Raw genomic sequence first — 24,832 nt, 5'->3', positions numbered from 1 at the left:
GATCATCATTTATTATTGGTATTGTTGATAGTTAACTTGTTGGCTGCCATCCTTTGTTTCTCGTGTGTTAGCCCATATGAATGGGCTCGCTCTGTTTTGAACTTTCGATGTCATGGTCTTTGAACTACGTGCCATGGGGTTGATCATTAGCTTTAGCCCCAGACTTCCCGATTGCGCTGTTAGGCTTTGCACCATAGGGAGTTCTCTTTGGCGATGCTGATGATATATTCGTATAATCTCTTAATGTAATGAATTCTTTACAGTAAAGGCAAGAGTCATAATCGATAGCGATCAGCAAGCGAAGCAAGTTTTGGACGGTAAATTATTCTATTGACTTTCGTTGGTTTAATCATGTCCTAACTACTCTTTTGTCTCGATATTGCCTAAAGGGTTGCCATTCCTCGAATACGAATTGCATCGGCAGTTAATAAATAAATTGAGAACGAAAGGTATAAATTCCATATTCCATCTTAAGGTAACGAAAAATAATAATGTCTTTTTCATAATAAATTAAATCTGATAAGCTATTAAAAATTCAGCTACAGTCCTTGAGGAGCAAAGATCAAATTAATCCGATATTTGTAAATTGATTCGCCAGGTGAAAGTGAGTATCGGAGAAACCATGTAGTCGGCGTTGCTACTGGCACGGCTCTTTTTTTAAGCGCTCTTCCGACTCAAACTCTGCCTATGCCAAGCAAACCTAGCATATCTTCGAAACAATCAAAAAGAGGGCGAAATAATAAGTAAATAACCTATAGCTTCGCGCCCGGTTAAGTGGGTGCTGAAGGATGTGGTGTTCGGGAGTTCGCCGCTCATCATTTCAATCATCCCATCAGCCATCATCTACACAGCCTGCAAACCACCACGATCTCCGATATTGAAAAAGACTGAAAAAATGGAAATTTTAAAATAATTTAGGAACCCCGCATCAGTTAGAACATATTGAAATTTCTGATGTAATAAGAAAATTATACAACATTTAATTCTGAAGAGACTTGCAAGGTACAAAGTACAACCTTCAAAACAATTAAACAAGCGAGAATTAAACAGACGATGGATATATTCGTTAAGCCTAAGTGTCAGTGATTAGCGTAGCAATACTCGTCAGCGCTCGTTCTCGAGTGCATATAGTATTATATTTACACTTACCAGTCTTGATGATGTCTCCAATTAAGTCAACAAGTCGTTGTTAGCGGTTGCTAGCGGTTGTTAGCGTCTCTACGCGTCTCTCTGTAAATTTCAACCATTTTAAGTTCATGGGATAGGATTGAGATACTTGATAATCTGATATTAGTCGGCGACTTGCTTTACTTCGACATGCTTAAGGAATAACTAGGAATTTTAAGGATCTAATAATTGATGTAGAAAGTTACCTAGTTCCTCGTAATCGCGAGTGCCCAGCGGCCTTGTGTTATCTGTGGTCTACTGGCAACCACCATCTAAAATAAAATACTAAAAAGGAAGAATTATTAGCAGATTCTCAATCAACCACATTATTTAAAGACAGTCGTTTTTTTTTATTTACGAGTTACATCCTACAGGGAAATTCGGTCAATGTTTAATTTTAATTATTCAAAATATTTAACTTTACATACTTATAGTTGACGGAAAATTTGATGAAGCAGTTTCAATACTTAATTTTGAGAAAGTGCAGAGGAATGGTAAAAATTGTTTTCGCCACGATCACCATGATCTACGATATGGAAAACCATGGAGCATCATACTTTACTGTGTGCCACCACCATTTTTGCCCATTAAGTCACACCGATTAAGTGGCCTCAAGTGTTTATTGGTCGGCCAGCTCCGCCTTCCTCTAATCCTCTGCTTGTCGTCTTGTCTCTTTTACGTCTCATCCAACAGATCCGTTTGTCATTAGAGTTCAGAGAACGAATTCCGAATATGTTGTCAATTTTCACATTCGTCACATCTAAATGCCTGATTGTAATATACAAATAATTGGTGCTCTATTGAAGTGGTGCCACTTATGTATTCCATTTTTTTAACGAGGGAAAGGAGTGTAACTATTTAGCGTCTCCTGATTTACGGAAATCTGTTTTTTTTTCTCAACATTTCAAGCGAAGAAAAAAAGGCAGTGCTGGAAAATAGTAGAGAGCGCGGCCAAAGATTGAGAAAAAAAAATTGTTTAAAGAAAGATAAAAAAAAAAAAAATATGCAGACACCGAAACGTAAAACGATCATGAAGATATTACACCACATTGAATTTAAACTGCCCGATACCAAATTCATGCCAGCGAACGGTTAAGCCTTTCAGCTGATGTTTCTCTTTTACATGGCAGGACTTGCCAGTTTTCTCTGAATGATGGATGTTTTCCTGGTAGGAACAGATTCTGGAGTTGGAATGGCATCCCCAGTTGGGTGTCCAAGATTGGCAGGTGGGATTATTGCTGTTGCTGCTGCAGACAATATTTTAGCTGATCCTTTTTGTTTTGCCATCTGATAATCTCCAGAGTCAAAGTATTTTTGCTGTAAAATATTAAGAAAAATAAAGTAAGTAGGTAAAACATATCAGTTGGCAATTGAATCACATTAAAACTTTCCAAAGTTATGGAATGTAACACAAACACAGCCAAAAGCATTGGTTAGTGTAGATAAAGAAAAAGAGTGCTTACGCCTTTGGCAAGTCTCTTTTGAAAGAATGCTGAGTGTCCAGTTACAGGGTACGCATTGTAACGAGCTTTCAACTTCTCTTCTTCTAATTTCTCAATATCTATTAGAGTAGCCTATGGTAAGTTTCAATAGATAAATTACACATACAGATTTTTAAAAAATTACAATATTACCATATAATGAAAAAAATAGAGCATGTAAAGTAAACATACTAGTACAGATATATTTACACGAACAAAACAACATGTATGAGTAACTATTACATACATTTTGTAATCTCAAAATCTACGTATTACAATTACCATGGTTTTGGTTTCTTCTTTGAATTGTGTAATTTGATTTTCCTTGGGAATGTACGGTGCCCCGTTCGCCGAAATAACCCCTTGTCTGCTATTGTCGTCTGCATAGCAACAATGCAACATTGCTCTGATTAGGCATTCATTTGCCACATTAAATTTTAAAAAATAATAAATCATTTACAATTAATTACAACTATTCTTTCGAACATTTTACCTTTTTTAATTAATGTAGTTTACAAGTGTTCAGCGCCAGTGGAGACAACCAACGAACACCTCTCCGAGAGCTATAGAATACTGGTAGCGCCACTGCCATGTTAACTCTTCCTCTCAGAAATTTTCTCTGGGGATGAAGCCAAATTTAAGAATAGTGAAAATAGGAGCTAAGATACTTACCCACACATCCGCCGTGGCGCTTGTAGCTAAGGAGCAGGTCAGGCAATGAGGCAAGCAGGCTTCACTCCCAGAGAAAAAAAGCAATGGAAGGGCTCGCCATATAAGTGGCGGTACTAGTATTCTATAGCTCTGCCTCTCCCTTCCCCCCAGAATTAAAACTTAAATATCTTTTAAGTTATTTAATATACTAATTAAGGGTACTTTGAAGACTTAAAATCAGTTTTTAATTCTCTGTCGATTGCATCCCATTAAAAAAATGGTAAAAAATCGCCCGACAAGCTATAAAGCAAAGGACTATGACTCTGGTATTAGCCGCATTAGCGCTAGCGTTCTTTGTGCGCTTTATGTCGAGTGCGCGATCTCTACTACTATGAACCAGACTGTGGGCGGAGCTATATTTTTAAACTCAGCTCTCAATACTCAACAGCAACAGTAAGTTGTAACTGTTCTGTGTTCTGCTGATCTTTTGTTTTCTTAAGCTTTTCTTTAGTTTCGCAGTGGTAGATTTCTTCGGTTTATGTCGTTTTTTCGTTTTTTTTTTTCAAACTGAACAAATTAGGCGTTTACGTTATTACTCAATACTTCTGATACCGTTGAAAGAAAATGACTGATAATACTCGAAGAACTCTACACGACCAGTTTTCGAAATCCGATGCATATAGAAGTCCAAACCGCATTCTTCAAACAAAATATGCTGAATCTTTTAGTCATTTTATGGAACAAGTGCAATATCATACTCCATTGAAATCAGGTAGGTTTATGCTTGGTACTGTATATGTTTTAACTGTAACATTGATAAATGTTTTTTTTTTTACTTCCTTCCTAGAACCTAACAAAGAAAATATTGGTTCAAGTCCAATGCATTGGAATTCACCTTCTATGACTCCTCCACCTTCTTTTACATCAATAAAGACACCCATTAAGAACAACCCAAAAAATCCATTTGATGCAAATCTGACTGAGCATCTCCATCTTGAAACATTCTCTCCTTCTGTTTTTTCTCGAGTGCTGAGCCCATCAGAAGATCAAGATTCCAATTGGCAAATTGAACATGTAGCTCTTCTGAACCCAACTGATTTTTCACCAAATTTCAACACTCATTTTACTGACCCCAAAACTGAAGCAGAAGCTCAGGAGAAAATTTTACAGTTTTTTAGTCAGAGGCAAATTGCACCTTCTCCATGGAGTCATCCTCGTTCTAGAGTACTTGGAAGGTCTAAAAACAAAGCATCAGGAGAAATTTCACCAGCACAAGCTATAAGCAAAAGTGGTAAAGTTCTACAGATCTTAAATGTTTATTTAATATTTTTATCAACATGCATTGAATATTGTTACATATAGCATGGACTCAGACCAGTTTATCGTTTCCTCCTGTCTTACCACAAGAAGTTGAAGAAATACTCAGCCAATATATGAATGATCCACATGTATTATATAGTTTGAATTTCTAAAATAATCCTTTTTGTAAATTAGGAATTCTATATTTCTTGTTGTTATTATAGGACCATACAGGCCATTCACCAGCCTCATCTAATAGTGAGTGTGATGAATCTAGTCTCAACGCATCAAGCCTTCGGCGCAAGCTATTTACGCAAATGAATACTACACCACAAGCCGGAGATGCTGACGCCTATGCAAGTCGCATTTATTTTCTTCAAATTTTGCATACCATTTTTATTGTTTTTAAAATTTATAGTTGACAAACCGCGAGCAATCGTCCAGTCCAATTTTAACAACTGGCCCTCATAGTTCAAGATTTTCATTTAGTCCTTGCTCACGTCCAGTTTCGCCACCGATTCTGTCGCCCATATGTTCGCATTTAGAGGAAAGTGTTGCTATGGACGAAGCAACAAGCCAGAGTTGGGTGGTTGCTGATTCACAACCTTCCAGTTTTCCAGATAGAACAGTTTTGATGGAAACCTCTGAAGTTGGTTACTTCAGTTCTTCAAATGTTATCGGATCCCAGGATGCAAATTTTGCTGGTGAAATCAAAACAGAGACGGTGCATTTCAGTGCTGATAAGGTTGGCCAGCCAAAAGAATGTTCAACCCCAACAAAAAATCACTTTTAATCTCATTTTTCATAGTAAGTAATTGATAAACAAATTGTATGTCCAATTTTAGCCTTATGTGATTTCATTTTAATTAATTTGATTATAAATTCTGTGCCAAGTCATATGATTTAGGTTTAAACAATGAAATTTAATAAACTGCTCAGGATTCACAAAATGGTAGTGAAACTATTGCCACATATTCATTCAATATATTACTGAACTCTTTGTTCAGCAATTCATCAAGATTGGTTTTGTCATGCGAGTAAACCCAATGCCTGTTGATGTAGTCATAACGTTTTGGACCAGATGTTGGACTAGACAACCAAATTTGTCTATTGGGTGTTTGCTTATTAATCACATAAGTGCCATGCTGTCCAAGTTGGATTGTAAGTACTCCATTCTATAACCAGTCACCAAACAATAATAAATGAGAAAAATGGGTGGAAAAATAAACAACTAGATTACAGCAATTTTTATACTATATCTTACTGAGAGTGAAACATCAAATTCAGAAGGATACTTTTCTTCCAGCAAATGGTCTATTGTCTCACACAAGTTCTCTAGAGTTTCTTGACTAACTTTCTCATATATTTGTATAGGAATCCTAAAAAAATAAAATAAAAATTTCTATGAATATTTGTTTGATGTTATGGCAATACTCATTAAGAAACTCAGCACGGTGAGAGGACTCCGATCCGAATTGGTTTAGCGAAGACAACAACACAGGTGGAATAATCGATTTCCTGTAACTGTAGGAAACTGTTTTTTTCGAAAAAGTGTGATATAACATAGTTTTTATTGGAAAATTTCGAAAACTTATTCGAAAAAGCTTTAACGAAATCATCTTATTTTTTCCTTCCAGCAACAACTGATTCAGATTTCTGACTTATCTTATTTAAAGTTAGGGAGTTGGAGTTTGCAGTTGTGTTTGTGTAGCAGTGTTATTACATATACTGAATACTATCCTAAAGTTTGATATTGTTTTGGGCAGACGAAAAATTTTTGTATTTTTTTTCTCGTTTCCGTGGGTAAAGTGCGGAACCGTGGGTAAAGAGCGGAACCCGGAGTCCTGCACTTTCCCCAACCGAGCGGCTCCCTTGGTAAAATGCAGGTTTGGAATTCTACAAAATGCAGGTTAGGAATTGTGCAGTGACATTTTATGTTTGACTGCCTTCAGTCAGTTATAGATGTTATTCCAATGAAAAAGTAGTAGTCGAACAAAAAGTCGTGCGCAGTTTACGCCGATGCGCACCACTGCGGCCGATAGCAGAACTAAATTTTTGATTACGCTTGACACCAAACGTAGGCCCGTTCCTTTGTTCGACAAGTAGACGGTTCTCGAACAAAGGAACGAGGAAGGGGGGCGGGGACGTCTTTTTGGTATGACTGCGACATCCCAGGGACGACACGTTTTTCGAAGTTCCTGTCCACGGGACTCACTAGGGATGCCCCAATGTCCGATTTTTGCATCCCTATCTCGTACCTAGTACTTCCCTAGGCTTGGCGATTATGGCGAAGGGACGCGATTTACAAAATAAAAAGGGGACAACAATATCCCGTATGCAAAGTGTCGTGTTGGAACCAAAATCTATTAAAGGGACGGACCAAAGATGTCAACAAGGAACTGTAAAAATAGTTGGTTTTGGACTTAAAAATTGATAAATTTAAAACAATGGGTCAGCTTTAAGATGGATTTGAGACGGCCCGTCTCAGTTATCCTACTTGCAAGCATATTCTACCGGATTGGAACGACAATTCCTATCTGGGAGGCATCTTTATGTCACGAATTTTGACGGCCATTTTTGATTGGGATTCCGGTGATGTAGAATTGCTAAAAGAGGCTAAGTGTGGTGAGTTGAAGCTTGCCGGAATAAGAAACCCATCACAGGAAACCGTTGTGAAATCCATAACTAAACAGGAGCTTGCCAGACGTTTTTGTTGTCGGAGAACACGAGGAGTGGAGAATAGGACCAATCTTCTTGAAGAACTTTTTTCATCGTTGATGGATGTGACAGATACTTTGGGAATGCCCATTCTTCGGGAAAACGCGTTTGAGATTTTTGAAACAGAAATAAAACACATTCAGTGTCTTCAAGACCCTACAGAAGTTCTTCTGTTGGGGGGGGGGGAGCGGGGCTTCCGGACGGGGGCTATTCCGGACAGCCACCTTATCGAAATGTTAGAAATCAATTAAGGAATAATTTTTTACCAACTGATGTATAACCATGTGAGGTATTGGTATGCCTCTAATTTTGGTTAAAAAATTATAATTAATTTTATATAGAGGTATTTAAGAAAATTTGATATTTCCTAAACGATTTTTCTGATTTTTTCTCTTTAATTGTGATTTTAAACATTTTAAAAATTCAAAATCTAGTTAAACTATATATCACTGAAAAGCCCATTCAATTATCTTTAAAACTGTACAAATTTGTTTTTCTTGTTCATTCACAATTAACGAAAATGTGAATCTTATGTTATCTTATGTTGACGGGGTTATTCCGGAAGGCATACAAACAATTGCGGGTTGTGCTAAACAGACTGCAGAAAAAGCGAAAACTAACTTCTACTATACTTTATTTCATTTCATTTTATTTCCTGGATTTCATTTACTTTAAGCTAACATTAAAGTTATACCATCAAAACGCAAAAAAAAATCCGGTTCGATTAGTATATTTATACATAATAAATATAGGCTAAAACTATTTAAAATAAATATATTCTTAAACTAAACCGAAAAAGCCCCTTCGGTGGGGGTAAAACCGGACAAAAAGGCAATGAAAGAAAAACATTTATATTTAAGCTATCTATTACCAGAAAACATCTGTAAAATAAGTTTTTAAAAGAAAAAAACCTGGGCTACATTTTGGTACCAAAAAAATTATTATATTTGCTGGTATCGAAAGAAATGTCAAATATAACACAGTTGTCAAAATTTTGTCAGGAATAGCCCCGCTCTCCCCTATACATAGACGGGATCAATCGAAAAAGGGGGAATTTCGTTTTCGGTTTATCGTTTGCAAGAGCACCACTCTTTTAGAAAGTTTTTGATTCCAGGTAAGCGTGGACGTTGGATTTATGACTGCAATCGTCAAATTAATCGTTTTTGTGTGATATCGTAGGAACGTCGGCCAATGACGTGCATTTTCAAGCGTTTCTTCTAGACGGAATCGCAAGGTGGAACACGGCCAGAATATCGGCTTTAATTGACGCGCCAGTGTCACCGTTACGCCCTTTCGACATCGCTCTAAAGAACAAACTACATCTGCTTTCTTCGTCTGTGATGGGAGTACCCATTGATCCTTGTTATCACCCGACTTCAACTTCTTGCGGAGAACTGTTGGGAGTTGAATATTTGTATGGTGAAAACGTTTCAACACTGTCACTAGACGTCGACAAAGAAATAGATCAAAGGTATCGGAGAGAGGAGACTTTCTCAACCGTAGCTAAAACAGAAGGCTGAGATCCAGAGCTGAATATTGCGAGTGGTTCTTTTGTAAACAGATATGTTTTCTAGTGTAAGAGGTTTCATTAATAGGCATTTTTATTTAATTTTAATTTTTATAATCAGCAATCCGATTACGATACTGGTTGTGACGTCAGTATGAATTTGAAGTCGATGCCGGGTTAGAATCTCGTCGACAAATTGCCCTTACAAAAAAAACAGCTAGTCGATCGACCTTGAAGCTAACGGCAAGCTGATTTGGTTCAAGCTAGTGATTTCTAGCTTGCCGCTAGCTGGCAATTATGTGAATTATTTCATGCTTGCGCAGCTCACCCAAGTAGAACCATGGACTACTTTATATAAGGACGGGACTCTTCGCCTATCTCGCCGTGTTAAAGCTAGTCGGGTTGGCTATTTTCATGAAAAAATTAATAAAAATATCAAAAATATTCAGTTTTTTTCGCTGATTATAACTATGTACATAAATCTAAGTAAAATTAACTAATCAATAAGATATTTTAATTTTACTTTCAGCAGTAAGGGTAAAAGTGGGAAACACCGGTGCCCTCTAGCAACAAAGCACTCTAAGCTCTTGCCAATATAACCTAGAAGGTAAAAGAGAGTTAGGCAGCTATGTTAGAGGAATAGAGATAAGAGAGTGGTCTCTCTTGCACGCAATGCGTATCTGCTTGTAAACTTACAAGAGCTTATGAGGTATGGTTCCTAGATGGCACCGGTGTTTCCCACTATTTCAAATTTTCAGTAAAGAAAATTGAAATATCTCCATAAAGATAAATTTTAGGGATAGGAACATTCGGTAATTAAATAATTATTTTTTAATTCTGATTCCGATTCGCCCGAAAATTTTTTTACACGGCCGACATAGGAAATGCCGAAGAGTCCCGTCCTTATAAAATATAAAGTAGCACCTTCTAAATACCTGAACATCAGGTAAACTGTTTTAGCCTGTCTCCGCATAGCTTGCTTCAAGCTAAAGCTATGCTTAGAACCCCTAGCTCGATTTGACCTGTCGTTTTAAAGCTATATCTAAGCTTGTATTTATGCTGTGTACCGCAAGCTTGGATCGACCAATTGTTTTACAGCTAAATTTAAGTTATTTTTAACAAACAGCATTGCTAACTGATCTTTTTCAGCATTTGAACAGCTAATTGTTAATTACAGCTTTATTTATAATGTAAACCAGCATGTTCTGTATTTTACCAATAAAATAAAAATAAAATACAAATACAGCTTTATTTTTATTTGTATTTTTGACTTTCTTTAGTGTACATATTAAAATAAAAATACAGCTGTAGGCTATTTGTATTTTATTTGTTTTTTATTGGTAAAATACAGAACACTGTTAGTCTAACACACGAGACATATATTGGCTGATTAGAAATTAGAAAGAAGTATTTTGAAAAGTAAACAAAACAAAGACTTGACAATATTAGCCTCGAAAAGTATTACAAGCACGGCAACATTGTAAAAAAAAGAGCTGCAGTGGCTTTTCCCGCGTAAAAAATCTCGTCTGCACTGAAATGTTCAGATCGTAACTCTGAATGACATGCGTTCTCATAATGTGCTTCTGCTGAGTGCTCTCAAATTTTTATTCGTTTTCTATCTTGCAATTGCAGATAAAAAGTAAGTTTTGACTTTTTAAATTGTTATATTATATATTACATAGCCTATAGCCTTTTTGGGGAGAGAGAATGGTTTTCTGAAACCATTTTTTAGCTTAATTGATGCAAGCCTTGAATAAGCTTTGGTTATTTTACGCTCTGAAACTTTATCTTTAGTCATATAACGAATTTACATTTTTGTATGATAGAATGGCAAAGCAAAAGTAAATTCCCCAGTCATTCTTATTAAGTGGACTGATGAGAACCTTATCATCACTACGATGTGCCAAGCTTCTTCAAGCCCACATCTAGTCTAGATAACATGGATTTGATCGACTACATCTCTTTGTTGGATTCTTGGATTCATAGTGAAAAGGTCATCGTATTCAGGTAATTCTATAGTTCTTGTTTTGTGTTAAACTTGTATCTGTTTATTCTAACGATAAAATTTTTTACAGATGGACCAGTTAGGATGATAATAAAACCCCTTATCATTTCACCGATTACTCAATTCCAGAGAAATGTGATGGAAAGAAAATGATAATGAAGACTGGCTTCATTCTCTTTCACTGTGGTATTATAAATATCTATGTTTACGTTTTACCTTGATTTATTCCAAACTTTCTTTTGTTTTTGTCCCCTTATGTGTAGATATTTCCAAAATTGCTTGACGCTTTGTATCAGCCAGAAGAATTGGCCAACATGTCTCTCTCCGGCAATGCCTGCCCGAGTATGCCAGGCTCTAAGTCAAAGCCAGAAATTCCCAAGGAGGCCTTGAATGAAATTATAGGTAAGTTATCGACATCAAAAACTCCTTTTTTATGCATCAGATAGTTAACCACTTTCTTCTTAGGTTTTAGGCAACATATTGGGATCAAGCATACAAAGGATCGATTCTGACAGAGCAGCAAGTTAAAGAAGCTGTAAGTGCCAAACTCATTGCGGTCCAAACAAGAGAGAAAAAGCAGAAAAACAAGATGCTAGCCAACGAGGCATCGTCACCACTTACTGCAGGAGTTCCTTCGAAAGTCAAAAGTTTGTTATTTGTATTATTGTTCTATTGTCTACTCTTAGTTGTGTGGAGTGAAATTTTTGTCTGTTCGTTAGAGTGCGTGATTATGCCCAACATTATGTGTCGTGTTTTGAAATACAAAGTCGAATTCAACTCAAAATTTTAACATGTTTAGTTTGTTTTATTTGCCCAACCCTCCGCCTCAAGTTAACTGACAAAAACAAGTTAACTAAAATCGGCTTGTAAAAAGCTAGATTTTATCAGCTAGTTATTGGTTGAATTAACTAAGCTTGAAAAAAGCTCAAATAATTAAGCTTATTTTAAGCTTACCCTAAACAACTAAAAATCAGTTTATAAATGGAAGGATAATATCGTCCATTTTTAACGTAAACTTTATCAGCTATTAATTGCAAGCTTGGCGGTCCAAATTGTCAAGCTAAGACAAGCTGGAAACTAGCTGTTTTTTCGTAAGGGTGTCAATATTTCCCTTGGAGTCTTACAATCTTCCATTTAAAAAAAGATGCAAACACTTTAATTGACCTTTATCAAAATCTTTCTGATTTTGATAAAACCATTGACATTCACCAAAACGCTAAAGCTCGTTCAGGGCCGATTTTCTAAATCGAAAAATGTAAGTGGCCACGTTGGCCAAGAGGACTGTGAAGCGTTGTTTTATCACGACTGGTGATCCGTCGCATTCCCCGCGGAAAAGCGGGTGGTGGAAATAATCTTCACGTGACTTTCAATTTCAATCACCTCCCCAGAAAAGACGCCTTACGTTTCGCGATATGTGAAAATTGTGCAACGGTTCAACGAAATTAGAAATTGCTTCATGGGATGCTCCTAAAATAGTTAAAAAACTGGCGTTGCACTCTATCAAATTAATAAGACGACTCCCAGATAGGAATTTTTGTCCCAAGGCGGGACCAAAGCCGTGCGAATGGTGCGGTGGGCACAGGAGAAAAAAGGAACGAAATTCAGAGTCCAGAAAAAAGATTTATTATTAATAATTTCTTGATTTACTTTTTCCGTCCCAAGTACGTCTAAGGTCCATCCAATGGGACAGGATAGGGACCGATATCGGATCTCGGCGAAGCAGACATTGACTATACGTAAGAGACGTCCAAGGAATGTAAACTTGGGAATCTGCTATGTTCCAAGTACATCTCAGACGTCTCAAAGTGACGTGTTTGGGATGTCTCCGGGACTGCACTGTGCTATCTGGGCTCTGATCATTTGGTAATTTACATAACGTTTTTCGTGTTGAAATTTTTTTATGCTTACAATTCTTTATTCTTCAACTAGGTCAAAGGATAGAACGAGGTATTCTGAGAGTTCAGTTGCTGCTTAAAGTGGCTTATATACAGTGGGTACCGAAAGTATCCGTACGGCTGAGAGGATCAGTAGGGAAAACGCGTTTTTCAAAATGCTCCCATTAATTGAATTTTCAGTAGAATTCAATAACATTTTTTTCTAAGATTAATATTAGGGTGGGGTTTTATGTGATTTTTTTTGGAGAATTTTTCAGCAACGCGATATGTGGTTTTTATCGCGTTGCGTAAGTATCCGTACGGCCGAGAGGCCTAGTAGGGAATGGGCTTACTTTGGAGGCCTGTCATTCGGCATCTACGTAATATTATAGGGTGGGAAAGTTCTTAAAAAAAGAGCTGCATTAGCTCTATGTGTGGTGATAAGATCACATTTTACAAGTTTCATTTATAGTAATGAAATCGAAATTGAAAACACGAATTATAAGTTTTCCGTTTATTTCCCCTCGATTCCCCCTCACCAGTGTTACCATATCTCAAAATCTCTTTCTTCCCTTGAACGGAAGAGGGAGAAAGAGAAAAGGTATAGATTATGGGATATGGCAACACTGGTGAGGGGGAATCGAAAAAATTGAATTGTTAAAAAATTGACAACGAGCCTAAGGCTATTCCAGACATTACTTTCTTCCCACCTTTCGCTTTTTTCCTAGCCCCCTAAATTTATGTAAAAAAGCCAAATACAGTTTCCCGATGTATGGATAGGTGGCTTAAAACAAAAAAATCGCTGTTAGGATTTTTTTGTAGGTTACTGTACTTTAGTTCTTTACTTCTTAACAAAAAATGCAACTTTTTGTCAGAAGAGGGATCCGAACACACGCCCACAGAACTGGACTTCGACCTGAACGCAGCGCCCTCTTGATGATAAATATTAACTGTCATTAATTAACATATCAACCGAGACCACTAATTTATTCTTATTTTACTAATAATTCTATATTGGCATTAATATTAATTCCTACTGTGAATAACGTTACTGCTATGTTTCCTTTGAGATTGGAACTCATGACCACTAGTTGGTCAAACAACTTACAAGACTAGTGCTCTGTTACTGAGTTAATGAGGCTTAATTATCACAGACTAGTTCTCATAGTGAGGCCTATTTGAGTAAAAGCCATGATGAATGTGACAAAAATATGCAGTGTTCTGTCGAATACACTTTTAGATGCCGCTTTTCGTCGTTTTGAGGGCGGTAAATTACCGCCCTCAAAACGACGAAAAGCCTTCTTTTGAGTATTACCGGCGGTAATACTCAAAAGAAGGTAAGGGTAAGCAATTCTTCTGGGTAAAAATAAGTATGGGTGGAATCAAAGCTATTAGTTTATTCGACAGAACACTGCAAAAATGTGAACGCTTCACGATTTTGCGTGTCATCCATCTTAGCAGCCAATTTTCTCTGTTCAATTGAAACAATTGGAGCAAATTGGAATTTGAAACCAAAATGGAACAATTTGGAACAATTGGAACGAAGTCAAAATAATTGACTGTCTAGAAGCGTCAAAGGCATCGATTGACGGCTTGTCACGACGCCATTACTATTAAATGTTTCATTTGGTCTCTGTTTTCCTTTAGTAACTTCCAGTTTTTATTTCCGGCATAGCTTGATAAACTGATTTAAAATAGCGGGGGACGACGCCAAATAATCAATCATTCAACAAAGAAAGGGCTTCCCCCTTCCGTTGGCTGGCCTAGCCCGTTCTCCCCTTTTGTCTTTATGCGCCCAAATTTATAGTTTCAACTCACTCCTTTTTTGTACTCTTAAGTGAGAAGCTACTGCATCTGGCAAATGCTGTTACCTTTTTTCAAGTGGCAAATAAAGATCTTTAAAAATCCCAATCTCCTCGTTTTCTAAACTCGCCGGCAAAATACGTGCTGAAAAAAAATTCCGAAAAAGGCAAAACCTGAAAAAGAATGGAGGGAAAGGCTAAAAAAATATGTCAACAACCAATTTCGATTTGGCCAAGGCCTGAAACCTCCACCTCGTTCAAAGTGAGCAGAACTTGTAAACCAAATTGCTCTTTGTCCACTGAAAAATGGAAGAATAAAGGATGCATTAGGTAGAAGTTTGACCTGCATTTGCAGTTTTCAGCTGAAAGAGGTATATGTGTAAAGGTAAAAAATGTATACATCGGTCTCACCACATTCTTATTTCCCTCATTTCAGATTGCTAAATGCTCTCATTCAGACAGCTCAAACGACAAAGTTCTTACTCAGCCATCCCCATTCTATTCCACTGATGTAAGTTCAATTCAGCACAAGTTTTCTATTCATGTACCGATAATTTTCTTTTCATTTCTTATTACATCAGAATCAGAGCTCTAGCTCTCTTCCAAAGATCTTGATGAATGATATCAAAGCTGATTCACAACCACCCTCTTATTCTTCAACTTTAGCTGATGTAAGTTGAATTCAGCACAAGTTTTGTTTTCATGTATCGATAAATTTTGTTCATGTATTGATAAAAAAATGTTCATTCCCTGTTACAGAATCAGAAATCTGGAGCTTGAAGGATAACGAGGCTAATTTACAATCATCTTTATTTTCTACACCTTTAACTCATGTGAGTGGTACACCAAATGTTTGGTTAGCTGCTGGAGTATCGTAAAAAAAAATTTTCTTTGGTTCTTCATTTCAGGTGCAGAGCTGCGGCTCGCTTTCACGCAAGATTCAGCTCGGTTTCACGTAGTTCCAGTTCGCCTTCACACAGTTCCAGCTCGCCTTCACACAGCCCCAGCTTGCCTTCACACAGTTTCAACTCACTTTCAAATATTGAAGAACCATTTGGAATGGAACTGGCACGGAAGTTTGACGAACAGTCATCGAGTGCACTCAACTTAACAGACATTGTTCAATTACAAAAGGTAAGGGAAGAAATTGATCACTATTAAGCAAGTAAGAAGAATATTTATTTTATTTCATTGAATCTTCTTTTATAGATGTATTTCAAGTTGCCAACTTCTGCTCCCATACACTGTGAAAGGTCACGGAAGAATGACTATTCATTGCGCCTTCCAGCTGGCTGGAAAACAACGATAGAGTTGATTGATCAACAGTGGGTTGGAAAAGACCTATTCGCGAGCAAAGGAGTTTTAGTTGTTCAACTAAAGACATGGTGGTATATCCGCCTCAGCCTCCAGGTCCCAATTCGAAATCGACTCCTGCTGTCGCATCATACATTTTCAGTCGTCTTTTCCTATGGATTCCAAGGCGAATGTGGACCTTCGACTTTTTCAGTGTCCAGTGTGCAAACAGCCAAGTTCTTTAACATCAAAGGTACTCTATAATAGAGAAAGAAGCGTCGTTGATTTTGCGACCAAATATTATTTTGCGGCCAAGAATCTCGAATGTCGTAATTGCAAAGGAACGTTCATATCTTACGACTCGCTTCTGCTAGAACACACAGAGAAGATTACGTCTCAGCTTTTGCGCAGGGGCCATGCTAATGTTCTCTGTTGATTGTTCCAATTTTATTGTATGTATTCCGTATGAAATACAACACAAGGTCTCACATGAGATCCCCTTATACATAGTTGTTTAACAACATATATTCTGCTACAGTGTTAGTTTACATTCCAGCAAAACCAATAGTTTGTTTAAATTATTTTGTGTAGTTGATTATCAAGTGAGTGGTCATTCTATGAATATTTCACAGTTACCTGTGTATCCGTTAGACAGTTCTACATTGTTTGACCGCAATCAATTTTAATTTTGGTTATATAGTTTGATCTTTAGAATGGGAATTCATCCGATAATTCACGGACTACTTGCATAAACAGTCGTACATACATTTCTCATAATGAACTTTGAATTTGATTGTCTTTTTGAAATATTCCAATGTAAATGTGGAAGAAGAAGAAGAAGAAGCGCCTTGACGCTTAACCATAACCTCTCCTCCTTCATTCGTTTACCGAAAATGACTCTTATTTTCTCAGCTTATTGTGTTTTGCAAAGACGTAGTTAACGAGAAATGGAACGCCTCCTCCGAGAAAACCATGGATTTCTCAGAGGCGTTAATCACAGTGTATTGGATTTGGTACTTATTTAAACTTAAAATCAAATCCGTGAAAAAAGAATCCCGTCAAATCAGTTCCAAATCAAATCACGTTCAAAATCTGAATTTTCAAATCAAATCATTGAAAAAATCGTTAAAATCCAAATCCATTAAATATTTTTTAAAATCCAAATCAAATCCAAATCAAATCCAATTTATTTGTCTTTTTTCTCCTTAGCACAGACGGTTTCAAGGAGATGAGAATTTCTTTTAATGAATACAAGCATATCAAATAATTTTGGTTTGATCTTATTTCTCATTGACGACAAAATGTCAGTTGCTTGGAATTTTATATGTTGGCGCTAGAAACGAGATTAGCTTCCGAAACCCCTCTCTTTGTAAAATGGTTAAAGGTAAATTGTCCAAAACTATCATTTCGGCTATTAGATTATCGATTTTCTTTTGCCTATCTTTTGGGATGTTCGTCGCAAGAAAATTCTTCATGGAAGATTGGTCTGATGAGTGACTTTTCCCTCCTGCTTTCGTTTTTTCGTACTCTTCCTCGTGAACTCTTCTTAAATAACACTTGAGACTTCACTTCATCAATAAACTTAGTTCTACAACTGTGAAAGTAGGCCTAAATGAAAATGAATCAAACAATTACACATACATCAATATAAACCAATTGAAAGTAACTAGTTACAGATAGGATATTCACTATTCAGAAGCAAAATGGCGTCTTAAACCTTTAAAGAATCATGAGCATGATCCCCAGAAGTCAACAAACTGGAAAAATAAAGTAATATGCCAATGCCCAATGATTCAATGACTGTTCTTGTAAAGAGAGTATTCAAAAGATCTAAATTTATTGATAAATGAGATGATAGATGATCATGAGATATATAATTAAAATAAGGAATGAACGTAGGGGAATAAGGTGATACCTGAATCAACACGTGAAATTAGACACATAGACTAACCGATTTTACTTTTTAGTTAGCAGATGCCAGATGGTACACCCGAGTCCATAAATATCTACCCCACCAAGAAGGCGCGAAACTACATATTCTATTGTTATGCTATTTTACTATTAGTTTTCGCGCCTTTGTGGGGGGTAGATATTTATGGACTCGGTTGTACGTGGATTACTACTAGGTAGGCCTAAAACCTCAGAAAATAAGAAAAAGCTCAAAAAGGCTAAAAGAGTGCGTCTCAGGTCTCAGCTTACTAGCGACATCTGCGAGGGAAATTTTCATAAAAGGATTTGGATTTGATTTGGATTTTAGACAATATTTCAAATCAAATCCAAATCCAAATCCATGCATAAAAAATATTTTAAAATCAAAATCAAAATCCGGGCCGGATTTGGATTTGATTTGGATTGATTTGATTTGCGGGCCAAAATCCAATACACTTGTTAATCAAAGCTATATCTGCTACCCTACAAAAGAGGATAACGTGACTAGCATGACCAACTTCTTTGCCAGCAAAGCGAAATAAATTTTTTTCACCCAAATAGGAAGAAATAAAAAAATTCTTTCGGGATTCTACATTACCGCATACAAGGACATTTCTTCTGAAACGCAGTAGGTTTTTAAATACTTCTATAGAGTTCGTGACAATTACTCTTGAAACCCAAAGTGGTATTGATGAAGGCAAAGTTATCTTTCTGTCAAACAATATTTCTAATCAAATATATAATAACCAAAGTTGTTCTTTCTGTCTACAACATTTCTCGTTGTTTCGCCGTCTTCGGTAAACTGAATAATTTGACAGTTACGCTTTTTCTGTTAAAGTTATAGTACCCACCAAACTATTAGGTACACCCTCCTATTTTCAGTGCATTCTTATGGCACTACGTGTCCTAGAAAAAATGCAATAACTCTTGAACCTCTTGGGCTAGATTTTTTTCATTTTGGCCCTGAGTAGATCTAATGATGATCTACATTTTTTCTACACATGAAGTTGTCGTAGGATTAACCCCCACGGCGCTACGGTATCGTTCAGTTTATTAGGTACACCCGTTTTCCCCCATATGCGCCGTGTTAAATACGGCGTTTTCAAAAATTTACAAAAAATACTAAAAATAAAGCTAAATTTTTTTCTTTGTGCCAAAAAAAACAAAATTCTTCACTCTATACAAATATAAATAATGATTTACAATAAAATCAACTCAGAGAACCCTTGTGAATGAATGAAGTGATCTTTGCCGAGTCATCTGTTCCGTTCGGTGGATTCATTGTCGGCGCGGGAGGCTACCAACTTCTCTCAACGTCGACGCTTCCCGTCTTAACGGTCTAGGATTTCTCCTTAAACAGAAAGGTGCCAAAGCATAACGGGCAGTTGTTCAAGCTGAATAACGCTTCCGGTCACCCGCCGATTCCCGGTACGCGATAATTGAGTTCCAGTGCCTGGCAGCCGCGTGGGGAATGCACAAGTGTTGGCAATTCCTGTAGGTCATTGGTAACGGATCAAAAGCCTCTCATCCCGATCCTCAATAGCTACGCACTTGACAAGCTGGACAAACCCCGTCTCCCCCGATTGCGGCTCAAAATGCAGCGCTACGTGTTGACGGTGAGATATCCCTGGGAAAGAGAATCAAGACTCGGACGCATTGAGCAGAGCACCCATCGCAGTAGCAACTCCTCGGGACGACCTGGCCGAAGGAACTTCCTTCGTCCCTCCAAGGATCACTCTGCTATGTGCTATCGACGGGTTGGATCCAATGGTCATCTATCCCGTTGTAGAAAAGGTGAAAGCTGCCGCCGTCACTGATCCTGTCATGAAGGAGCTCCGAGATTCGATCCTCAACGGTTTTCTGAACGAAAAAAGGCAACCTTTCGCTTCGACCCTTTTGGCGCGTTCGGCATCATCTAGCTATCGACAGAGAAGACGTGATGATTTTCATGGGAGCTCGAGTCGTCATTCCGAAGGCGCTGCAAAGCGATTTACTGCGCGGTCTACTGAAAATGCACCACCAAACTACGGCAACGGGCACGACTGCCTTCTTTTGGCTCAACATGGATTCCGAAATCGTAAGTCTTGCCGGTGCATACGAGGAGTGCACCTCTGGCCTTCCATCACACCCACCTGAATCGCTTCAAACTCATGAGGTAGTTTCGCGACCTTTTAGCAGATCTAAGCAGATCTCTGCCAACTCAAATGTCGTCATTTTATCATCCAAGTAAATTCATTTAGCGGCAGGTCTCATGTCTTCTATTTTACGGATGCCCACGTTTCCTCCAAGAAAGTCATCAACGCCGTCCGGGAGCTGTTAATCAATGTTAGTGCCAATGTCAGACGGTGGCCCTCAATTTCCTTCAATGGAATTCAAACAATTTTTAAAGGAATGGGGAGTTTAACGGGCTCTCGGAAGCTGGAGTGAAATCCACGAAGAAGCTGATCGCCGGATCCTTCACGTCCGGTTAATTCGACGTCAACAAATTTGGACACTTGCTTCTTCTCTTCCGCAACACCGCCATTTCCGGTGGTCAGTCATCATCATCTCAAATCATCTTCAATCGCCCCATAAGCGACTGCCTCCCAGTCCATCGCCGTTCGTTTGCTGCCGAGTGGCAGAAAGGTGCTGACATCCTCTAAAAAAGGGCTGACGCGCGAGGGAGCTGAGGACGGAATATTTCAATCGCCGATCACATCGGTTCTGATTCAACGCCCGATTTTGAAATGCCAACAATGAAATTGGTCAACACCCGGCGTCATAATCGGAGTCGGACCAAATCGTGACTGTCTAGTCAAAACTGTATCCGCTGCACTTGTACACTGTAAATCTTCGACCGGCGCTGAACAAGCTGTCGTTCCGTGTGCAGCACCCGACCCAGCTCCGGTTGACCAAGGCGAAGAAGATCCTCCTTCACGAGGTTCAGCGCGGGCTCCGAAACAATCATCGTCGCATCCTTCTCATTCGTGGTCAAAACAGTGTTGTGTATTAATCATTAAGCTGTCACCTTGTTTTCCATGGCAATTATCACTGCTTAATCATCTAAAATACGTGTAATGTGTTGTACCCCTGCACCCTTCTGTCTTCTTGCCCACTGCTATGTTTCCCTCTTCAGTCGCCATTTCGTTTTCCATGTCTATGTCCGCAGCTTTCCAAACAACACCATGACGGCAAGTGCGAAACACTTGTGATTTGAGTCTTTCTTTCCTGCCTTGTATTTAGCGGAGCCACACAAATCCTTATTAGTTGATCCGCGCTATTTAACAAGCGATCTCCCACTCAACCGGACCGAAATACACCTTTTTTTCCGGAGGTCATTTTCGGATCGTAATCCGAAAAGGGACTCTAAAAATCCGGACTGGTTTATTCTACTCAGAATCGCAAGGCGATTCCAACGGAATAAAGTCCATATTTTTATCTCTTTTGTCCCCGAGATAATAGGGATTGAAAATCGTGAAATATCACGAAAACCCAAAGTCTCCCCCTCCGGCTACATCGCTTTTAGCCGTATATTCGATTCCTACAAAAAATTAGTTGATGTAAATGAGCCCTTTCATCCCTCTTCCAGAATACAAAAGGATTTATGAAAATTTGTTGAGATGTCTGAGCTATCACGATTTTCGTGGTATTTTTTCGTCGACCATTTTTTCATGCATTTTATTTGGCGTTGCCGATTGCCGTATATGTGCTTTTCGCCCCTTTTCTGTCCACTCCTTCGCTTTTTTCGTATGTATCGAGGACTTGTAAATCGATATAGATGATGGGACCTGATACATAGAAAACAATGGAATAGTGGAACTACAACTTAAAGCTACAGAATTACAGATGCATCTTATGCCTCGCGTCTTTGTAAAACATTTACAGACTCTAGATTTCAAGAATTCCAACAATTCCAACAGAATGATATCTGCGTTGTCTTTCCAGACACAACTATTTTATTGTTTTTCTTCGACCGTTTCTCAGCATACACATTCGTTTCATGTATGAAAAAGTTAGTATGAAGTTATGCAAAATACTATCCAAACACAAAGCCAATCAATTAGAAAAAATTCATTACTTATTCATTCACTTTTATTCTTATTAATTCACCCAATTAATCTACGAAAGGCTCCTCCTATCATTGTATGCATCGGCTCTATGAAAAATCCTGTTACCATGGGAAAATTAAGGCGAATGAAAGGACTAATAAGATTGGGATCAAGAGAAAAATCACTCACGCGATAGCTTAGTAAATCAACATAATTTCGCAGGGGAGCATTAACATTCTGCATTACGATTACTTTACTATCTCCGAAAATTTTACCCTTTTGGATACAACGATTGCAAGCCCAGTATCCCGAGTGCCCTTTAAACTTCTTCACTCAAGAGCGCATGAGAGTGTCAGAAATAACGCAACGAAGGGAGGTAGTGAAGCATCGTTTGCTTTGCAAACTAGATTCTTCAGTTTCAGGCGAAAGACGAATAAATAAGTTAATTGTTGGGTTTAGAAAACTATCAATATCACTGGGCTTGCCCTTGCCACAATAAAATCCAATAATAAAGGGAGATGTCTCTTCATTTTCTCTTGTACCTTCATTTGATTCAGAGTTCAGTCGAATGGAATGGATTCTCCCAAGTATCGGAGTGACGGAATCAGCATCTTTGGCTCGAAATGGTTTTGATTCATCAATAAAGACGTCTACTTCATGGTTAGGCAAATCATGTTCCAAAACTTGACCACGATTTTCACTTAATAATCGTTTTTGGGCTAAGTTTGCTGTAAAAAGTGGGTCAAATGCTCAATCTGGCAATAATAAGAAATTAATTGTATTAAGAGCAATAATTTTTTAGGAAATACAATAAAACGTACTCTTTTCACGATCTCATTGGGCAGGAGATGTGGGTCATCAACATTTACGTTGACAAATTCAAACAAATCAGCGTCGCGGTATATGATGTCGATAAATTCACCACAAACAGCGCTTTCTAAACCGAAATGGAAATATTTTCCATCCCGAGCGGAATTGCTGGAGGCGTTTTTTTTAGAATTTTCTGTTTCATTCGGTTGCCAATCAAGTCCATCAATTTTTACTAGTTCTTTGCCTGTATTTGGTAGCTTTGAATAGATTGCTTCTGGTTCATAAAACTTTAGCAGCATCAGAAGATATTTTAGCCTTTTAGGTCACAATGATTTTGATTTGTATTAACTTCAAAATGTTGCAATAAGGCAAAAAAAGACAAGGTTGGCTTTTGATGCGACTGGGTATCATTAAAACCCAAATAATTTTCAGTTTCAGATTGAATTGTCTGGTCTTCATCGTAATACTTGTCTGTGGTTGGCTCAAAAATCTACATAACATAATGAAGTATGAGTATGTAACATTTTGTTAACAATTGAGGTAATTTTCGCCCTACTGAATTTGTCCCATTCTATGACACTGTGTTTTAACAAGATTCACCTTCGTTCTCATTTTTAGGAGTAGTCTATTAAAACATGGAAATTTACGTAAAGTTTCTTTCTCACGTAATGGAAGAAATAATTTTACATAAAAAATATTTGCCTACCAATTCCACACACACTGTGTCATTATTGTCCGATATCGCTTCTTAGCGACCATATTTGCCCACTAAATCTTTGCAATGTTTTAGAACTTTCCAATTTTCTGTAGGTACTCCATTTGATTCCCATGAATGATTTGCCGTTCGTCTGATCTTTGACTGGTACCGCAGTTCGAGATTTTTAATAATGCGTTTTCGGTGTCGGCATGAATAGCCAGCAGCAATGAGAATGCTTTCCACTTCGGAATCAGTATACATGCTAGCCCAAGATTTTTAGTTTAAAATTACGAACATTTTCTTTATTTGTTGAATTAATACTTGTGAGTTGTAGTACACTGAAATAACAAAACAAATCACGAATCAGTTTGTTTATGACAATGTAGCAGTCGACTTTTGATTGATCAGGAGCTTATACAGTGAGCTATACGACGAATCAGGTTTGCTCGGATTCGACAGATTCTTAACTTGGCGGTTTTCAAGCAGGATCCAAGTGCAGCCGTTCAGTGTGATGTGGGGACATCTTGATATCGGACAAAGTAGATGTTTATGGTTTTTTATTGTGAACCATTAATTGGACAAATTAAAAGAAATGGAATTGCGTCTATGTTGTCAATCAATGTATATTGTATTACTAAGCAATTTTATTGGTATACAATTTTATTATACAATTTAGTATACAAGATGGGTGATAGAAAGGCAACCGGCTATGTATCCCAGCAGTTATGCTTTTTAATTTTTCATCCTGCAATTTTTTATTAAAAGAATCTTTTAGATTATATTAGCAGGATATTTCATATTTTTTCCTTCCACTTCTTTTAATGGAGGAATTATGGCTGCTTTATTGCTCAACCGCACAACAGAAGACTAAACAATCTTTTGGACCAAAGTGTTGACTCGAATACATGCACAGAGTGTTAGCAAGGTATTTTACCGTGGTGAAGTGACATTCCCATTTTAAACATTTGTGCATAGAATGTGCTGCATAGAAAAGAAGAAGTTTGGTATTCTTTCTTAATTTATATATTTTCATTAATGTAATATATATTTTTCACCGAGAACGCAACATCCCAATCCATCAGCTTCATGTTCCGGCCTCAAAGCTTGTATATACCAGAAGGTATTTCTCCGGCCAATACCTAATCATTGTGTGTAAAATGTAAGCTCATTTGTCAGCTTGTTAAGGCTTCCTTATCATTTCGTTTTTACTTTGTTTATATAATGAATGAGAACATGCTAGCCAAGAGCAGAAAAGGCATTCTCCTCGATTGCCCAACATCCTCTTTCTTGTATCTTCATTTCTGGGATCGTTTGATTTTATCAGTTAACTCGTTGGCTGACACATTTTGCTTCTCCATGTTAGATCTTTTGAATTTCACATGTTTTTACGGTGTGGAATACTGGTATTGCTAACTATTAGCTGCAGTCTAAATTTGGTCTTGTAGCCGATTTATTTTTAGCACCATACTTTTCTGCCAGAAGCCGGTCTTTAGTGAACTATCGAGGAGGTTGATCCAAAATATTCCAGTAAGACGCAAGAAAGTTTATATGCGTTTAAGGCATAACTCAGT

General features: G+C 37.6%; 3 protein-coding genes, 2 long non-coding RNA genes and 1 other non-coding gene across 8 annotated transcripts; 2 read left to right on the top strand and 4 right to left on the bottom strand.

Annotated features, from left to right (window-relative positions):
- Positions 1 to 1,967: 1,967 nt before the first annotated feature.
- LOC124343473 (cAMP-regulated phosphoprotein 19-A-like) lies at positions 1,968 to 3,267 on the bottom strand. Of its 2 annotated transcripts, XM_046796798.1 has the most exons (4): positions 3,142 to 3,267; positions 2,931 to 3,054; positions 2,631 to 2,741; positions 1,968 to 2,484 (listed from the first exon to the last, which is right to left on the bottom strand). In XM_046796798.1, the coding sequence occupies exons 2-4, from the start codon at positions 3,048 to 3,050 to the stop codon at positions 2,287 to 2,289; spliced, it is 429 nt and encodes a 142-aa protein (XP_046652754.1). In that variant the 5' UTR covers positions 3,051 to 3,054; positions 3,142 to 3,267; the 3' UTR covers positions 1,968 to 2,286. The 2 variants fall into 2 exon arrangements, with proteins under 2 accessions (XP_046652754.1, XP_046652755.1); XM_046796799.1 differs by lacking the exon at positions 3,142 to 3,267 and having other exon boundaries at positions 2,802 to 2,939.
- Positions 3,268 to 3,621: 354 nt separating this feature from the next.
- On the top strand, positions 3,622 to 5,548 carry LOC124343465 (protein aurora borealis-like). Of its 2 annotated transcripts, XM_046796789.1 has the most exons (6): positions 3,622 to 3,752; positions 3,880 to 4,071; positions 4,147 to 4,590; positions 4,662 to 4,747; positions 4,823 to 4,954; positions 5,017 to 5,548. In XM_046796789.1, exons 2-6 carry the CDS (start codon positions 3,924 to 3,926, stop codon positions 5,389 to 5,391), a joined length of 1,185 nt encoding a protein of 394 aa, XP_046652745.1. In that variant the 5' UTR covers positions 3,622 to 3,752; positions 3,880 to 3,923; the 3' UTR covers positions 5,392 to 5,548. The 2 variants fall into 2 exon arrangements, with proteins under 2 accessions (XP_046652745.1, XP_046652744.1); XM_046796788.1 differs by lacking the exon at positions 3,622 to 3,752 and having other exon boundaries at positions 3,759 to 4,071.
- LOC124343472 (frataxin, mitochondrial-like) lies at positions 5,411 to 6,385 on the bottom strand. Its single transcript, XM_046796797.1, has 3 exons — positions 6,033 to 6,385; positions 5,863 to 5,977; positions 5,411 to 5,773 (listed from the first exon to the last, which is right to left on the bottom strand). The coding sequence occupies exons 1-3, from the start codon at positions 6,215 to 6,217 to the stop codon at positions 5,534 to 5,536; spliced, it is 540 nt and encodes a 179-aa protein (XP_046652753.1). The 5' UTR covers positions 6,218 to 6,385; the 3' UTR covers positions 5,411 to 5,533.
- A 3,731-nt stretch (positions 6,386 to 10,116) lies between these two features.
- Positions 10,117 to 11,600, top strand: LOC124343480. Its single transcript, XR_006919267.1, has 5 exons — positions 10,117 to 10,462; positions 10,650 to 10,830; positions 10,899 to 11,014; positions 11,092 to 11,230; positions 11,294 to 11,600. It is a non-coding gene; the product is annotated as an uncharacterized LOC124343480 (long non-coding RNA).
- A 4,570-nt stretch (positions 11,601 to 16,170) lies between these two features.
- Positions 16,171 to 16,271, bottom strand: LOC124346353. Its single transcript, XR_006919905.1, has one exon. It is a non-coding gene; the product is annotated as a U6 spliceosomal RNA (small nuclear RNA).
- Positions 16,272 to 16,966: 695 nt separating this feature from the next.
- On the bottom strand, positions 16,967 to 18,095 carry LOC124343479. Its single transcript, XR_006919266.1, has 3 exons — positions 17,713 to 18,095; positions 17,472 to 17,554; positions 16,967 to 17,405 (listed from the first exon to the last, which is right to left on the bottom strand). It is a non-coding gene; the product is annotated as an uncharacterized LOC124343479 (long non-coding RNA).
- Between the last annotated feature and the right edge of the window lie 6,737 nt (positions 18,096 to 24,832).

The sequence above is a fragment of the Daphnia pulicaria genome, chromosome 6 (genome assembly GCF_021234035.1).
Source record: "Daphnia pulicaria isolate SC F1-1A chromosome 6, SC_F0-13Bv2, whole genome shotgun sequence".
Classification (NCBI taxonomy): domain Eukaryota; kingdom Metazoa; phylum Arthropoda; class Branchiopoda; order Diplostraca; family Daphniidae; genus Daphnia; species Daphnia pulicaria.
The sequence above is the reverse complement of the archived record's forward strand: the minus strand, read 5'-3'. Positions and strand labels throughout refer to the sequence as shown.